Source organism: Phycodurus eques, chromosome 13, assembly GCF_024500275.1.
Source record: "Phycodurus eques isolate BA_2022a chromosome 13, UOR_Pequ_1.1, whole genome shotgun sequence".
NCBI lineage: Eukaryota > Metazoa > Chordata > Actinopteri > Syngnathiformes > Syngnathidae > Phycodurus > Phycodurus eques.
In genome coordinates this window covers 24,228,060-24,246,138 of record NC_084537.1, presented here as the reverse complement: position 1 = coordinate 24,246,138, position 18,079 = coordinate 24,228,060, and the positions used below count along the sequence as shown (strand labels likewise).

The 18,079-nt window shown below is 42.4% G+C and overlaps 2 protein-coding genes across 3 annotated transcripts in view; both read left to right on the top strand.

The window, feature by feature from the left end:
* LOC133411942 (pre-B-cell leukemia transcription factor 1) overlaps positions 1–1,015 on the top strand; it is a 64,264-nt gene extending 63,249 nt beyond the window's left edge. Inside the window, exon 9 of one of the 2 annotated variants that reach the window (XM_061694809.1) lies at positions 275–1,015. In XM_061694809.1, the coding sequence (XP_061550793.1) occupies positions 275–367 (93 nt within the window). In that variant the 3' untranslated portion in view covers positions 368–1,015. The remainder of the gene's footprint in view (positions 1–274) is intronic. The other variant, XM_061694810.1, reaches the window with a different exon arrangement.
* Positions 1,016–8,441: 7,426 nt separating this feature from the next.
* Positions 8,442–17,467, top strand: prtfdc1b (phosphoribosyl transferase domain containing 1b). The gene is made up of 9 exons (XM_061694972.1): positions 8,442–8,571; positions 8,737–8,843; positions 9,437–9,620; positions 9,820–9,885; positions 14,031–14,048; positions 15,259–15,341; positions 15,546–15,592; positions 15,744–15,820; positions 16,538–17,467. The coding sequence occupies exons 1-9, from the start codon at positions 8,524–8,526 to the stop codon at positions 16,583–16,585; spliced, it is 678 nt and encodes a 225-aa protein (XP_061550956.1). The 5' UTR covers positions 8,442–8,523; the 3' UTR covers positions 16,586–17,467.
* Positions 17,468–18,079: the final 612 nt, after the last annotated feature.

Here is an 18,079-nt window from a genome sequence, read left to right as displayed (position 1 = left end):
TCATAATTTTTTTCATTTTCATTTTATCTGATCTCATTTTGAAATCATGCTTAATAGCGGCAGAAAGACTTAAAACAATAAATAACAATAATAACAGCTCGGTTTGCCGTGACGTCGTCAACATGCTGCTCAGGGCGTCTCGGGATCGATTTTTTTGCAACGTATCTGGAGATTGTTACGATACGCAGGGTGGTATTAAGAAGCATTATACCCTGCTGGCCCTCGTTTCACTCTTCGCTATGATGTTAAAAGCGCTCCTGCGTTTTGTTTGCAGACAAACGGCGGCTGGCAAGATGCTCCGACCCCTTCATCAGTGACATCACCCACGGAAGGACCTGGAAGCGTTCATTCGGACACCTCCAACTGAATCTTTCCGCCGCGCCGCCGTCACCTGTATAAAAAGCAGAACTGACCTTCCCAGTATTCAAAACAAAGGAGTTCACGATGCCGCTGCGCGCAGAGGTTCCGTGGAAAAGCCGAAACACGAAAAACCAATAGTATTTCTTCAGCTTGGACATTTGGGATACAAACACTGAAATTCTAACGAAATCAGCGGAGAGCGTTGTACAGCGTTCACGCGCACGTTCGATTCTGTTCTATTCTCTTGAGAGGGCTGGGCTTACTTACGATTCAACCGTTTCAACCGCTAAAGTAAATAAACCCGAGCGTGGGTTGATTTTAGTCGTCATTCTACCTCTCAGCCACTCAAAGAAGAAAGTAGAAAAATGTCAGTGACCGGGATTTGTTTTGTAAAAAGTTGTCTTTGCGAGCAAGACGCACATCTTCTTACTTATTCTACATTTCGTTGTCTCTCACTTATTCTATGGTACGCCATTTTAGACTAATATTGCTCCGTTGTTTACAATGTGTGCTTGATCCGAGTATGTCCACCCCCACCCCACCTGTGTCTCCGGCGTCTTTGAACCCAGTTTGTGTCGGGACATGTCCACCTCTAAGGTAAACCCTGTGAAGTATGTTATCCGTAAAACAATAAAGAAATACTTGTCATCACGTCCGCCAAGCTTGACGTCATTCATTTGGGCGGAGGACGTCCTCGAGTCCAACGCGGAGCTTCGTGTCGCCGTCGCCTCTCCCGAGACGGGCCACGTTCCAGGAATTCTCAAAGTTGGAAACTTTCCATGGGAACGTAAAATCCATTTGTATGTATTTCCATGCACACTGAAGACAAAAGTCGTTGTTAGCAAAAAAAAGAAAATGTCCGTGACCATGTCCAGATGGAATTGCAGTGACTGCAAAGCGCGTGGCCTCAAATCCAATTACAGCGCTTCCTCGGTTTACGAACTTCCCGTCCCGACGGTCCTGACGCGAGCCAAATTTCAAAGTCAGAACATGCCGTACTCTGTGGTTAAGCTACTCTAGCGCAGTAGTAAAGGCGTAGCTATATAGTTGTCGTTTTAAAAGATTGCAGTCTTAATGTTCCAAGGTTATGGAATATTACAAAAAGAAAGCTGTATTTAGAGAAATAAAAAAATGTCACGGGAAAAAAAAAAATCAAATTTTACCGAGTGAATATCAAAATTCCCACGTGAACACGATATTCTGAGATCTGTAGCCATGTTTGTCACGAGAGCGGGGATTCTCAACTGGTGGGTCGGGTGACCCATTTTGGGTGGGCCTCGGACAGCTCGTAAAAAAATGACATGTACTCTGTTCTAATTTGGATTTTTCAAGTTACCACGTGGAACATATGAGGTGAGCAACAGCAAGTGTAGCTGCCTCGCACATTAGCCGATAGTAAACAAATACAGTGCAGCTCAGCCTCTGGCTAGCGGACATCATGGCGAGCAATATGCTTTTGGTGCGACGTCAAACTCATTTGAAAATATAATACACTGTCAGAGGCTATTTTTCAACAAAATCTTCTTCATCGTTCTTAATTTCTAGAAACGTCAGTTGTGAATTGCAGCAAAATGAAGTTAAGAACCACTACTCTAGAAATAATTCGAAATACTGCCATCGACTTTATGTGTTCAAGCCTTTATTCTCTGATTATTATGACTTTGTTGTAGTCAAATTTCAACTTGTTTTCATCATTTTTACACTATTGTCATGGGGGGAAAATAGTAATAATACAAATAATATTCTGAGTTCATTGTCGAAAAATGACATCAAATAACTTTCTAATACTGTAGTTTTATTACTTCTTGTAATATCACAACTTCTCTCTTGCAAGCTGTTGTCTGTTCTTGTACTAGTGTATTACGGCTTTTTTCCTGCACAACTCTGAGCTCCTTTTCATCATATCGCGACTTTATTGCTGTAAAGTTGACTTTTTTTCAATACAAAATGAGGTTGTATGATGATTTGATCCCTGAAAAATTCAGTCCTTATTTTCATAATATTATGACTTTATCGTCATCTTTTCTCCCTAACACCACAACATTATTCGTAATATTACTCTAAATATTTCACCTTTTTTTTTTTTTTTTTTTTTTTTTTAATAGTGTCGTCCTAATTTCACAGCTATCACCAAAGTGTTCTTTGCCGTTTCTGATCATGCTGAAATGCTGGCGTAACCAAAAGAGTCCACTTCGTGAGCCGCTCGTTTGGTGTATCCAATCAACATCCTGTATCCGAAATACTTTGACTTTCCTTACGTGTGTGGCGCTCCAGTCCTAAAACTGACAGAAAATCTGAGGAGAAAGTTCATCAAGGACATCTCTAACCGAGTTTGCGTTTGACGACATGGACCACAATCTATTTAAACGGGGAAGTCATTATGTTAATAGAGTTGCACACATGAACAGCAGCTCCATCCACAGCCGTACTCGCCACGAAAGGATCAACTTGCTCACGGCTCACGACACTTTGATGTAGGAAAAAAAACAAACATATATCATATGGTTCTGGTCAATTGTGTCTTTATGCAGTCGGTCCATTCGTAAGCACCAAAACTGATGTAAACGTTGCCTTGTAACTCTCAGACTGATTTCTTTCTACATCCAAAGACGCAAGGTCATGCTAACAATGTTAACCTTTCAACACTATAGAAGGGACAACGTCATTATTCTGCCTTTTTTTTGTACTGCTTTATTTTTTTTTTCTATTGTTAAGCTTAATGTGGGCTCTTATTTTTCTTTGCTTCGCCTCTGCCCGTAAACTAGCTTGTCAACCCTCAACGTGTATTTATGTGCACCATTGCGCTTGACTTGCTTTCTTCAAAAGGGTTCTGGACACACGAAATAGATGACGTGATCGCACGTCAGCATTTTTTTCTGCTCTTTTTTTTTTTTTTTTTACTTTGTGAACATGAAAGTGTGCTTTTGTAAATGCGCTCGTTCATTGCCGCCACGGAATAGCAGGAAGTGAGCCAAAGTGACACACTGCAAGTAGACGTCGTCGTCCTTTTATGGCTGAGAATCTCGTTCCTCGTAATTACTCCTGTCTGACTTAATGGCACACATTACAGTCCCTGACAAAAGAAAGTCGCCATTTTCATTTTAGCGGTGGCTTTAGGGAAGCTTTTAGCATTTAAATCAGCAGATTGTTCTTTGCTTTTTTTTTAAGCATACATGACAAACATGAAGTTGAAAAGAATTCTTTGCCAAATTGTGGCTTCTTATCTGCAAAGCGGCAAAAATGACTTTTTTTTTTTTTTTTTTTTTTATTCTTGGGGGAAAAGGGCGGACCTTTTCATGGTTAGCACTGAATCATTTCAGTACATTTAAACATGGATTTAATTGCATTTTCTTTTAAGAAAATGCAATTAAATAATACCTTACTACAAACAAGAGGTCCAGAGGACATCAACCACTTTTGACCTTCTGAACCGATTTCTACCACTTCACTGATTTATTGATTTTTTTTAAATATGATGAGATCGCCTGGATGACCACCATTTGCGCATGCTTGATTTTTGCCACTAACATTCATGCCTTTTTCATGAAGAAATTAATGCGAGTGAAACAAAATGGATCGACACCTCGATCCAGATAAGCATCACAATTTCATGAGGGTCGTCCTTGCCCCGCCCCTCCACAGGGTGTCACGCTAATCGGTTTGCTCGTTTTTTTGTGTAATCCTGCCAACAAAAACACAAACAAACAGTGGGGAAACCACAATAACAAGAAGACAGCACAATAACGGCCACATCCTTGCCAGATTGTCCCCTGAAATCCTCCGCACAACAAGGCTGACATTATCGGGCAGGACAGTGGCATGTCCGACAGAATTACTTTCAGCGCAAGTGAATATTCATAATTGGCCCAGCGACGGCGGGGTGAGGGGAGAAGGTAGCAGTTGGCGCTGAAGTCTGCAGACGGTCACAGGCCTTGACTGCTGAGTGAGTGTGAAATGCCAGAGCCAGACTGCTGGCCCGCGCCCCGAGGGGGCCGAAGAAGCCCGCCCGCGCCGCCGTCGCGGGCGTCAAAAACAAATGTGACAAGGCCTCATCCCGAGCCGTCTCCCGGCCTCCGTGCCACGTGGCTCACCGCAAAGACACAAAGCTTTTGTGTGGCTGCTCGCCATTATCGGCCAAAAAGACCTTTCACCTGCAGTTCATACGTTTTTTTTTATTTTCATTACAAAGACACCTACAGAAACTTGCATTCTACTGACAAGTATACAGACACGTTTAGGTAAATATACTTACAGGAAATATAATCCTTGAAGTGTTACGGCATAGGCTAAAGCAGCTATCGACAGGCTTGACGTTTTCAGACGAGTGCTTTACTTTATTCGCAGATCGGTGCCATCAGTTATCAAGCACTACGAGAACTGAGTACAAATTAACACGTCACTTCCAGATTTAAGATCAATGAAAGCGAAGCATACAAATGTCAATTTATAAGTGCAAAGACAATAGCTCGTAACGCTTGCTGAGGGCGTTGGATCTGAGATGCCAGATCTCAGCTTTGTTTCTACTTTCTGCAGCTAACATTTAAAGATTGAAATGTGACTAACAGAACGATGAACACAAACAGAATTACAGCTGCAGACAGGGAATGATTACCAAAGAAAAAGCTCATCATTTATAATTAAATTAAGACTGTTACTTACAATTACTTTCTAGGGGATAAAAACAGTAAAGTGACAGTGTAATCGTGCAATGTAAAAAAAAAAAAACATGATATCATAAAATACCAGGATATCCGTATATTACAAAGAGTATTAGGGATTGACTGAAAAGGGAAAAAATAAAGTTCAGACATTTGGAGTAAAAAGGCAATTTATCTAAATAAAGTTGTAATATAATGGAAAAAAATATTTTTGCAAGAGCAAACTTGTCATTATCCAAAAATGTAGTAATATTGGGAGAATCAAGTGGTCATTTTACAAAAAGTCACTTACAAGAAAATGTTTTTAAAGGTAGCACAATGACCGCAATCTCATGAGAATAGTCCCAAACAATTTTTTATTTTACAACAAATACAGCCACAATATTATTAGAAAAGTGTAGCAGTAAGAGAAAAGTCATAATTTTATGACAATAAAGTCAAACTATTACAAGAAAAGTTATTTTTCTGAAAACAGTTGTAATATTCTGAGAAAAAGTTGTAAAGGAATGTGAATGAACACATAATTATATGAAAATTAAGTTGAAATATTACAAGACGAAAGTCATTATTTTACCAAGAATAATGCTGCATTAAAACAGGGAAAAAGTTAAAAAAAAAAAAAAAAAGGCATTATTTTACAGGAAGAAAATTTTAATATTATGAAGGCAATAGAGTCATAATATTTTGAGAAAGAAGTTGTCGTTGTTGTAAAAAATACGTTTGTAAAACGTTTTAATCTTATGAGAATGAAGTAATATTTCAAACGAGAAAAAAACAAATCTTAATTTTACAGGAATAAAGTCACTTTATACCTGTAAACGTGAAATATTATGAGATATTAAGAGAATAATATAGCATTATTCCAATGTTTTATTTATTTTTTAATCAATGTTGAACATGCCTGACTGATATGTGTGTTCGAAATTACTGGCTGCATGCTTACACAACACTGCATACACTTTTATTTGATACATCCCATTACAGATATACACTTTATAAACATATAATTGCTTTACACTTCGTCGCACCGACACAAACAAACGCACACCGTATCAACATAGGGTGCGTTCGGAAATTCAGTCCGATGTTCCCACCGCGCCGCCCACAGACAGTGCGTGCTTCACTTTCTAGAACGTTACTACTGAACGTGTTGGCTATCGCTAGGGATGCGTCAGTACATCCGCCATGTTGAATGTGTCACTTTTACTTATATCGAGTGGCACACATTCTTCCAACGCTCTGAGTTACCGAAGGTTCCGGGTAGCGGAGAGCGCGCCCGGAGTGCACTTCCCAACGCACCCTATGTTGATACGGTGTGCGTTTGTTTGTGTCGGTGCGACGAAGTGTAATGCAATTATTATGTTTATGAGGTGTATATCTGTCATGGGATGTATCAAACAAAAGTGTATGCAGTGTTGCGTAAGCATGCAGCCAGTAGTTTCTAACATGTGAAATTGAAAACGCGTGACAAGCAAAACTCCAGCCCTGTAGCTCTATCTGCAGGCTCTTGTTGCTCACTGCACCCCATGACCCCAATGCTAGTGGACTGCAACAGCAAAGGAAGGATTTGATAGGGGAATGGATTCTTATTCCTACACAACGTTTCATGGAATTTGCTTGTGTGTGTGTGTGTGCGCGTGCGCGTGTGTCTTCCTGCTAACAAACAAACTGCAATCCAACATGTCTACCTGTAGCCCAGCTTCGACGCTTTCTTCTTCTTTGTGTTGTCCTTCAGTCTTGGACGCACCACGCTGCCCCTCACAGGTCAGTCTTGGTACTACATCGTGACGCGCGCGGTGTGCTGTGTCGCTCGCATTTTAAGCGCGCCAAGGAACATCGGTTGAGACGTTACAAATCGGTAGTGCACTTTTGTTTTGTGAAGATTCCCGTGCTCCGTTGTAACCACCCCAGTGTGATCCAAAGTTGTCCGGAGGGTGATCATTTCCCACCGCACTTGATGGATTCTGTCACTTTGGCGTGGCTTTAACGCCTCCTCATCCCTCCGAGGTGCTGATTGAAGTGGAATGTTGATGTCGACATGCGCCTCCGCGGATGCCATCGTTGCGCGCTGCGTAATTACAGCTGCTGCCAGGCAGGAGGAGGAAGAGCAGGGGAGGGCGGCCCAGACACCTTGTCTGTGCATCTCAGCTGCTGCCGGTGATGGTGATGATGATGCCCAGGGCGGTGAATGCCATATTCGCGTGACGTCACGCTGCCCATTCCAACGCACATCACGAGACCGCAAGTGGCCACTGCAAGTTTCGTGAAGGCAAATCGAGGCATATACGTGACAATAATGGAGGGGGGGAATATGAATCTAAATGAGGTACAAAACAGAATAAAGCTTGACTGTGGCTCAGCAATGAGGCGAAGATTCCTTTTCCTCCACTAGGTGGCAATGTTACAAAAGCATTTTTTCCCCCTTTTCTTCCACAAGAGAGGATGCATTTTTTTCTTCACGATTTAAAACGTTAAAAGTTCCCATGTTTCGTGTCTGCGCCATGATTTCGCCCAACTACGCCGAGAATCCAAATGTATAGACATATTTTTCTCTCTTTGGAATCTCTGCATTGAGCGGGGACTGAGGAACATGGCAACTACAGTACTGCATGCAAAAGGGAAATGAGCAACCTGCATCAATTAGAAAAGAAGACATTTGATACTTTATATTCCATCGAGTAATACATTTTCAGATGTTTACGTCTATGACTTTCTGTTACTCTTCCAGTCTCTCTGTATGACCTTTGCTGAGTCGCCACTTCCGCCCCGAGGACATCCAAGATGTCAAAATGACACTGACCGGGTGCAAGTTAACATGACGACTCCTATTAGGACACAGGAAGAGGGAGGAGCAGTTGAGAGGGTTTTAAATAGGAGTAAAATGTTTCACAAAAGGCCATTTCTGTTCATGTGTTTTACATGTTGGGCATTGCATTTCATAAAAAAAATCCCCCCAAAATCAGTCCAAGGTTCATTTTTTATTTTGTATTTACACACGCACGCACACACACACACACACATGCATACTGTTAATACGTATGTGGAGCTGCTGCTGTGTCAAAATTGTCTTAGTGGAGTAAAAGGTTACAAAGGTGACAAAAGCGTTGCGCTTCTCTTTCATAAATGTGAGAATGAGATTGTGTTCAGATGCCCAAAACGGTGAACTAAATGTATGTTGAAATGCTTCCTGGCCGGGAGCTCAGCACCACACCTCCGATCCCAGAATCGTCGCAGGTAGGAACGGAACTCCGCCGTAAACTGAGGACCTTTCTGTTTTGGTTGTTTGTTTTCATTTTTTATTTTTTTGGGGGGGGTGGGGGGGGGGGGGGGCAGTGCTGCAGCAGTCCGAGACCAAGTGCGCCCCTAGCGGCAGCTTGGCCGCGTGGCACTGTGCCGCATCGCAAATGGGAGCGAAGGAGAGGAGGGAGGCGATCAAACAACATTCCTCCTCCTCCTCCTCCTGAGTGGAAGCTTGCATGACCATTTTGGGGATCGGAAAAGCAACATGGCAGACGTCGTGCTCCAAACCGAGCGAGGGAGCGGCGGGATTGTGGTAAGACATCGGTTCGATCCGAGAGCGCAGAAAAGTTTGCAACGCATCGGCGCGGCGATTTAGGAAAGTCGCCTCGTCAGCTGCAAAGCTACGTTGCACGTTTGAGTCGAGTAGTCGCACAGGGGAAGATGCAGCACGCCTACGAGTTGTTGATCCATTTCGCAGATAGGCGACGACTGGCCAGGTTACAGTTTGGAGCTCTTCAGCTATCCGGCACACTACGCCGGGGATCTGCAATGTGTCGTCGTCCCGCACGGAGTCATCATGGACAGGTACAACATTACTTTTAACACCTCATCCCATTTGAAAAACAAAACACAACGCTACAATAGAGCTCACCGGCTGAAAAACAAACCAAAAAAAAACCATTTGGGAAATAAGTTGCTGAGCAGCCAAAAAGAAAACTTCCAAAAAGCACATTTTGAATACAGAAGGTTCATGTAAACCGGAATTGCGAGGGATTTACACTGCAAGTCCCAAATGCCCGATCGCGATTGAAATATGTCTTGATTATTATTGCTATTTATTTATTTTTATTTTTTGTTTGTTTGCACAGGCAGCATTTCGCGAGGGTTGTGTTCACGTTCAGAAAACACGCAAGCGCAGAATGTAATTAGCTCCACGGGTCGCAGCAAGAAGAAGTCACGATGCGACGACAATACACGAATAATAGAAATATTCAACATGACGTGACACAGAGTTCGGTTGGCCTCTCGCAGCCCGCCCTTTATTTAAATGAGGATGACCTCAGCAGTACTCAATTAATGCCTAATGTGGCAAATTTACAGCCAAAACACTGAAAAGATTGCACTTCTACAGTACGACCCCAACGCTTTTATTTTATTTTATTTGTTTTGCCTCCCAGAACGGAACGTCTCGCTCACGACATCATGGACGACTTGGGGGACCACGACATCGCGGTGCTGTGCGTGCTGAAAGGGGGCTACCAGTTCTGCGCCGACCTCGTGGACAAGATCAAGACGCTCAGCTGCAGCTCGGACCGCACCATCCCCATGAGGGTCCACTTCATCCGCCTCAAGAGCTACCTGGTGAGCGTCCGGGAAAAAGGCCCTGGAACGTACTTGGTTCGGAAAAGTCCTTCCCCGGTCGTTGCTCGATCACGTCGATGCACAATTTTTCATAGCATCGTGCAATACTGTCACAGCAGTGTCTTCATACTAACTAATTAGTGTGGTTAAATGCTGAAAACCAGTAACGATAATACTTTACCTTCTGGCTTTTCCTCAGAATGATCAGTCCACAGAAGACCTTCACATACTCGGAGAAGAGGACTTGTCATTTTTAGCTGGAAAGGTAATACATTCATTTGTGTTCTCACCAAAGTGAGCGTTGGTTTATTTTCCTTCGGCATCTCCCGATCTTGAAAATGCGGGTGACCCCCGCACATCAGCTCGTGCGCGCCGCCTCCCCCGGAGACATCCGGGAAGCTCATCCCTCATGGCAAGGGAGGAGAAATGTGGTCCGATTGTTGGTATGCGTATCGCCCGCTTAAAAAAAGGTCGTGTCTGAGAAAGCGCCTGTCGCTGACCTGAAATTCCAAAGGAAGAAATACACTAATTCAGACGTTCAACGTCACGTTTTGGAGTAAAATGTATTTGTTTTCAGGACCGCTTAGAGGGAAATGTTTTTTCACAGACAAAGCAATTGTTTGCTCGGGGCGGTCGGACATCTTTATTGCGGATATTCGCCATTTGGTATCAGTCCGGAATGCGTCATTCATCGGGGCTACGATCTTTCAGTCATGCAATAAATTTTTTTGCTCTCCATCTGATCCCGCATTTGGTCGTCTTGGGAAAACACTTTAAGAAAATGATAGGAGTGTTGTTTCCACAAATGATCCAGACAGACGTATTCATTCATTCATTCATCCGAAATGTGGTTTAGTTGTCATCGTATCTTAAGTTCTTCCCCATTACCTAAAGCTTTTGGAACTTTGCGTGATTCCAACTTTGCGGACACAGGCCCTTTTCTTTTCCCGGTGTGGTGAGGAATTTGCACATTAAATACCTCAAATAGCGACAGTGACTTGAGAAACAGAATTGAATGGAGACCAAAGTACTCGTCACTGCACAAGCTCATCCTGTATTGACAACTCATCGCCTCAAGAGGGCAGAATTTCCTCCCATCTGCAACCTCTGTCTCCCCTGGAGGAGAAACGTTCATTGCTTCTGTTAACACGGGACAAGAAAAAGAAAAAGAAAAAAGAAAAACCGGGACTGGTTGCCAGTCACTAGAAGAGAACGTCAAGCGATAAGATTCACACCGTTGCTGAGTGGCGAGTCAGGCAAGCGAAGCACTTCAGCATCAGTAACACTAGAGCGACGATTCAGAAATATGGATAGCGTTCAGGGCTCCCTCCTGTGGTTGAAAGTGGCAAACTGATTAGTTTGCCACTTTCACATTGCAAAAACCCCCCATGTAAGCTTCATTGAAGCCTCTGAATCACGCTTAGGTTTGAATGTGAGTGTGAAAAGTCTTTTGTGGAAACTGCAATCAGCGCTGCCTCGCACATTAGGCAAGATAAGCAAATGCTAAGCGCGCCGTGGCCTCCAGAGGGCGCAGTGGCCTCTAGAGGGGGGGGGGGGGGGGGACGACACACACACTAATATATCAATATACTGTAATTATATGAAAAGCAGTTATTATTCTTAGTTCAGGCTGTACCCCGCCTCTCGCCCGCAGTCAGCAATCAAACGGCACACAGGAAGGCCGCAGCCAAGACTTAAACCCGAACCGCAGAACTGTGAAGCCTACATTCTAACCACTACAACACCGTGCAGATCTATATACAGAATAAGTATTGGCCCCCTTCTCCAATTCTTATATTTTTGCGTAGTTCCCAAACTTTACTCTTTAAAATCCTCCAACAAATGTCAATATCAGACAAGGATAACCCAAGTGAACGTAAAATGCAGTTTATAAATGGTGATTTATTAAGGAACAATAACTCTTCAAATACTGCATCTCCGCAGAGATGTGGAAGACTCATTGCCAGTTGTGGAAAACGCTTGATTTCAGTTGTTGCTGCTGAGGGTGGCCCAACCACGGGGACATTATTTTTTTTCACACAGGGCCAGGTAAGCATTAATATTGTTTTCTCCCCCTTCAAAAATAAAATCCATAGAAAAACTGCATTTCATGTGTACTTGGGTTGTCTTTGTCTTATATTTACAGTTGTTTGATTTGAGAAGAATTGAGAATTTGACAAGGGGGCCACTACTTTTTCATGCCACTGTGTCTATGTATAAACCTCCCATTTCTCTTTAATCTCAAATCGCGAATGAAAACAAGATATTGCAATAAAAGCAAAAAGAAGCTTGTTGTGAAGTACAACAGATGTTGTTGAGAATACACCCGAAGAGCATTGCTGTCCATTTGTCAGCAAGATGACACAAAAGGGGGAGAAAAAGGAAGAGGTGGAGCGATGTCAAGGGAAAATCATTTCTGGGGCGGATCAGTTAAAAATGTTGACTAATGTTTTAATTTTAGCCTGAGATGAGGTGCGGGCGCTTCAGAATTGGTATGTTTGTGTGAGTCACGTCAATAGGCATAAAAGCGTTATTTCTATCATGAGGCATGTAAGAACAGAACACTGAGCTGCACTGATTACTTTTCTGCTTAGCCTTTTTTTTTTCTGTGCGTGTGCGTACATGTATGTGTGTGCGTACACCGACCGACGAGAGTATCCCTAAGTAATGTACATCAGCTGATCTGAACACACGCGCGCACGACCCGTATAGGCAGCAGGGCGTGGCCTACAATCCCAAAATTGGTGATAAGGTTTCAGGCTTTGAGACACGCGGCGGCCTTGCTCACTTTGCATGTTTGTATTTTGAGTGCGCTTGCGAAATCCCCCGAGCTCCTTTTGTGACGCGGCCTCTTAACTTTCAAAATGCAACAACTGGAAGAAGTGAGCCAAACCTTGTGGGAAGAGGCATGACGTAGGGTTGCCTAGTAATGTGGAATTTAAAAATATTCCAATTTCCGGCATATTCCTCCACACAGAAATTTCGGAGAAATTAACACAAACGCATGTTCGGGTGAACCCTTTGTTTAAAATGCAGAGTCAAATTCATACAATATTTTTTAGGCTCTGTATTGTCTTAACTATGCAGAAGTGATGCTTAGATACTCACCATATAAATAGTCGCCTGATGTCTTGTGTTGATTAGACAGACGTTTGGAGAATTTCATCGGGGACGTACTTGAGCAGAGCTCAAGACTGATAGCGGTGCACACGCCTGCGTGTGTGTGTGTGTGTGTGTGTGTTAGATTTCAGTACTGATACCAAGTAAATAGAAGGCCAGTATCACCAATCCCTTTTAATAATTGAAGGGGTCATATCAATGGACTTTTTGCTTGTATTGTATACAAATACTAATCAAGTGTGAAATGAAACAACCAGATATTTGTTGTTGTTGTTGTTGTTGTGGTTGTTATCTCCCTATTTCTGAAAAAGGGGTCTGTTAGCGAGCTTTTCAGTGGTGGCTTGGCGCAAGTGTCATTTATTTACAGTCTGGACGCCGAAGGGTGAACATTTCCTGCTCCGGAGTCTCAGAGTCTCTAGAAGTCTCCAATAATGCCATCAAAAGTCACTCGGTTTGTTGCTCATTGCTATTTTTCTTTTTACTCTTTTCTTTTCGCTAAATATAGCGACAATGGCAGGTTGGCAACACTGACTCACCACCAGCTTTGCCGCACGGGTCTAGCTCTGCTCCGATCATCACAGTAATGAAAGCCATTTTTTGCATTTCCACGAGACAGAACCGCCACCCCAAGAACGAACGATTGGACCAGAGACTGTTAAGTGTGCCGTATTTATTTATCCTTGGCGAAGAATGTTTGAGCCAATTTATTGCGAGACCTGGGAACTGTTTTTAATTAGACGTGGGAAAATGCATTGTGTCCCATTTAAGGTGAAACCGCAACCCAGAGCCCTGAGCTCCAACACGTGTTTGGCAATATTTGATGAAACTGCTGCAGCACTTGGAGGAGAGAAACTGAAATGTAAAGACTGCCTTCTCCTTGCACTGGTTATTGCGACTTCCGGTTTGTCTCATCGGGGTTCGCCACAGCAAGCACTCGCGTGATTTGTTTGGCACAGTTTTTATGCCGAGGGCCCATCCTGACGCAAGCCACTCGTTCTTTATTTTGTTGTTGGTTGTTTTTTTTTGTTTTTGTTTTTTAAGCTGGGTATTGTGGTAACCCACACCATAGGCTCCAGCTCATCTGCAACTCTGAGGACAAGCGCAAAAAAAAAAAAAAAAAAATGGATTTAGTTTGTACACAAGCAAGCACATTGTTGATTAACTCACTTATTCACTTTTTCCATCATTGTTTGCATGATTGAATGGCTGACTTGGCAGCTTTAAAAAGTGTTTCAAACTAATTGTTTTCTTTCCCTCCCGTCTCCCCCCTCGCTGACCTGCCCTCACAAGAACGTACTGATTGTGGAGGTGAGTCAGTCGTGTTTTTTCATTCCCCCCCCCCCCCCCATGTCCTGACAAAGATGGTGTTCCAGGTCAAGGAGAGCCAGCTCAAGTTTTCCTTTTGAAATGTTTTGAGTTGCAACACGCATGGAGAAAAGTACGCTGCCCGCAGTCGCAGGATGACCATTGATCATTTTTCGATATGTGCTCACAGATGTTCAATCATATACACGTAAACCATGATACATGAACAACACAAATATTGCGGCGGTCTGATCCAGATCCGGCCCGCCACATCATTTTATTTCGCCCGCAAAAGCAAATCATGTGTGTTCACTTTGTTTTTTGCTAAAACAGCAAAATTGGAAAATTGTTATGACATTTGATAATGTTGAGATATTGCAAGCATGTTTTGTTACCAGCCCCTCCTTTAAAATAATTGAACAATAGCTCAATAAAAAACAAATGTTTGACTGGCTTCTGATTTCAAAAGTAGTTATGCGTCAATGTCTTGTGCATATGTCATAATATGAGGTATTCATACATTTACACAGTCAAACCAGCCCTCCAAGGGAAACCACAACCACAATGGGGCCTGTGACAAAAATGAGTTGGACGCTCCTGGTCTATGCTTTCAGCCTTTCACTTTATTTTTTCTCGCGGATGCTTTTTAATGTGATCATATTAAATGTGGTCTGCACACGGTACATCACCAGTCGGTACATTTCGATGAGGTCAGGCTGGCACTGGCGGCGGACTCCCATTGGATATGCGTCAAAGTTGTCGCTCCATTTGAAAGAAGGCTGATTCCAATCTGAAGCTATCCGTGCATTTTTATTTCTCTCTGCGCTGCTATGATAAATATCCCAATTGTGCCACTTGAGAGCAAAACATCAGAATAGTGTTACTGGAAGCCTGTCAATCCAGCCTATGAGAGTGTGCAATTTGCTGCTTATCCATTTAAGTGTAATTCTGCTGTTGTTGTTCGGCCTGCGTGGAATTCGTCACTTTCACTTGAGCCTTTTCTAGTACAAGAGGTCAGGTGTATTTTTGTTAATTCAGTAGAAGCCAGATTTGTTTTTAGAGGCTTCTCCTAAAAGGTTACGTAAGAGTGGCCCCGTTGACGAACTCTTTACTTGTTACAGTGTGAAATTAATCGGCTCTTTGTCTGGAAATTCCACGTCGGTAATCTTGTGCTTTCTCAATCCTGTTTTCCTGTGTTGGCTGCGCGACTCAGGGCATTATTGGCACGGGCAAGACCCTGAAGGCTCTCCTGAAGCACGTCAAGGCCTTCCAGCCCAAAATGATCAAAGTTGCCGGGTGAGTTATGACCGTGTGGAACACTGAACAAAACCAGCCCGGTTGTCCCGCTTTGTGAATCACTCAATATCCGCCTTCCAGTCTAGACAGTAGACAGAGCCAATAAGTGACACAGGTGGTACTGTTTAAAAATTAATACAGTCTGGTCACATATGCAAGAGCATGAATATGTTCTAATAATGTCTGTGTGTCTTTTTTCTTCAGCTTGCTGGTGAAGAGGGTGCCTCACAACACTGCAAGCGCCCCTGACTGTACGCATTTGACCTAGCCACTTTTATATGATCAGGAGTCAGTGGCTAGTTCATATTTAAAACATGCGATAAACCTTTTTTTTTTTTTAAACTTATGAGTCAATGAATAGTGAAAATACTGATGTTCCTGTATGTTCTCCACTTATTTCAGACGTCGGCTTCGAGATACCCGATCGCTTCGTGGTTGGATATGCTTTAGACTACAATGAGTATTTTAGAGACCTCAATGTAAGTGATTTTAATATCAGCCCTATTGTTCGGAATCGTTGTTTATTCATGAATCACCGTTTTGGGGACTTCAACACACCAATTTTTGCCAACGTGCCTATTGTCCAGTAAATGTATGTATTTTGGGGGTGAGGAAAATGACCCCCCCCCCCCCCCCCCCCCCCCCGCCCTCCCCAGAGAAAAAACCTCACTCAGTAGCACCCCCTGGAAAGTTAAATTAGCCCTCAAGGAGGTTGATCAAGGGTGGGGTGCCAATTTACCTGCGGTTGGCTGGCGACCAGTTCAGGGTTTTAAGAAGGTTCAGAAATGAAGGTCCCAGATGATCGCACTACTCGTCACTTTAAACCGCATACACTCCTTGAAGTCTCGGCGCCCTTTGCACAATGGTCATTGCGCCGGACTATTGCAATATTAGTCGTTCGAACTGCTCTAAGTGCTAGAGGACTCTGCATCTTTTTTTTTTTTTTTTTTTTTTTTTGTCAATGTCTTTATGTCTCCAAAGTGTTCTGTAAATTGACCGTCTGTTGTACTAGAGCGGCTCCAACGACCGGAGACAAATTGCTTGTGTGTTTTGGACATACTTGGCAAATAAAGATGATTCTGATTCTGATTCTGATTCTGGCTGAGGCCCATTTGCCACTCTTTGCAAATTGTTATTGAACTCGCTTGTATTTTCCTTTTTAACTGTTATTTATTTTCCTCTTGTTTTTCTTACAGCATATCTGTGTGATCAGCGACAGTGGCAAGATGAAATACAAGATATGAGGAAAGGAGGTCACGGTCACTCAGATGTCATCTCAGACTTTTAGCCTGTTTCAGTTGCTATGGAGAAATGCGTTCTCCGACTTTACTCTTCAACGTTCTCTCTGGGAAACGACCAACGAAAACACTGCCGTTCAACTCTTCTGTTTTTGCACCAAGCGGAACGTGGATTTATAAATGACTTTCTCATAGGAAATAATGAAAATAGACCATTTCGTTTTTTAAAACTTAACAGTAACTGCACAGGAGTAATTAACATTCTTAACTGTAATACACGTGTAAAAAGAATGAAAATACTCTTAACGTTAATGAAAGACATCTCACCACCCGCATCTTTCTCAACATTGTCACAAGTGTAGAAAGATGTTGACCAGCGTTAAAAGTTAGGACAACAAAACACTTTGGAGTAGAGGACCAGGTATGCAGTGGAAGGGACTTGTGTTACAACTAATCTGAATGTCATAGCAGAGGTAATAAAGGAAATTAGCCTCCCTAAATGTGAAATTGAATCACATTCTTAAGCAGGAAATGTAGCATTTTATAACAAAATGACATATCACATTATTACTGTACTTTGGAAAAGTTTCTATACTGTAATTTGTTTTGCAATTCTTGGTATGAGAGTGTAGCTTTTCAGACACACCTTGACATCTTTTTTATTATGTAGTATTTGCGTTTCTCATTAATTAATCATTTAAAAAAATAATATTGTTTGAGCTTTTGTGTGTTGTACATCAAACCACTTTGAGCGTTGCCTGTTGGCATTTATAAAGGAATTTTCTATGTATTCAAATGTGGACTACCTTGAGTTTATATCTTCCTTGGCTTGATTTATTAACGGGTCACGACTATCATGTTACAAAAGCATTGTCAATTTCTTCTTTTTGCAAGTTCAACCCTTTCATGAAGCAAGTCTGACCACAATACCAGAATAGAAAATAGGTTGCCCACAAATGATTCAAAAGGCACAAAAGAGTCGTTTGTGTTGAACGGTTGTGTTCTTCGTGTACACTTGACATATGACTCCCGGTCTTTAAGATGGGAACACCGAGTGCTATTTAAACAAAACTGCTTTTCACTCTCTGCTACGGGAATAAGGTGAGATTCCCAGCCTGACCTTTTTAACCAGCAACGATAATTCCCTCGTGAAACAATTGAACAAGATAGGACGTAAGTGCAAGCTGTCATTTTCGGTTAACGTGGAAAATAATTTTTTCTTAAAGGTCGCCCATGATTTTGTGAAGGAAAAATAAACATACAGTTATGAAGTAGCAGGGTTTGCACAAAATATGTTTAGACTGTTTACTTAGCATAGTCATGAAATGTTATTATAGATGGTTCAAATCATCAATTTGAACACCATAATTGACTAATTGTGTTTTTGCATCTGTGAACAAAGTATGAAAAAAGAAAGCAGGTCTACGTAGGTCATGATTGACTGTTTTATCCACACTTTGACTGTAATTATGATATGTCGAGGTTATGAGCAGCACACAA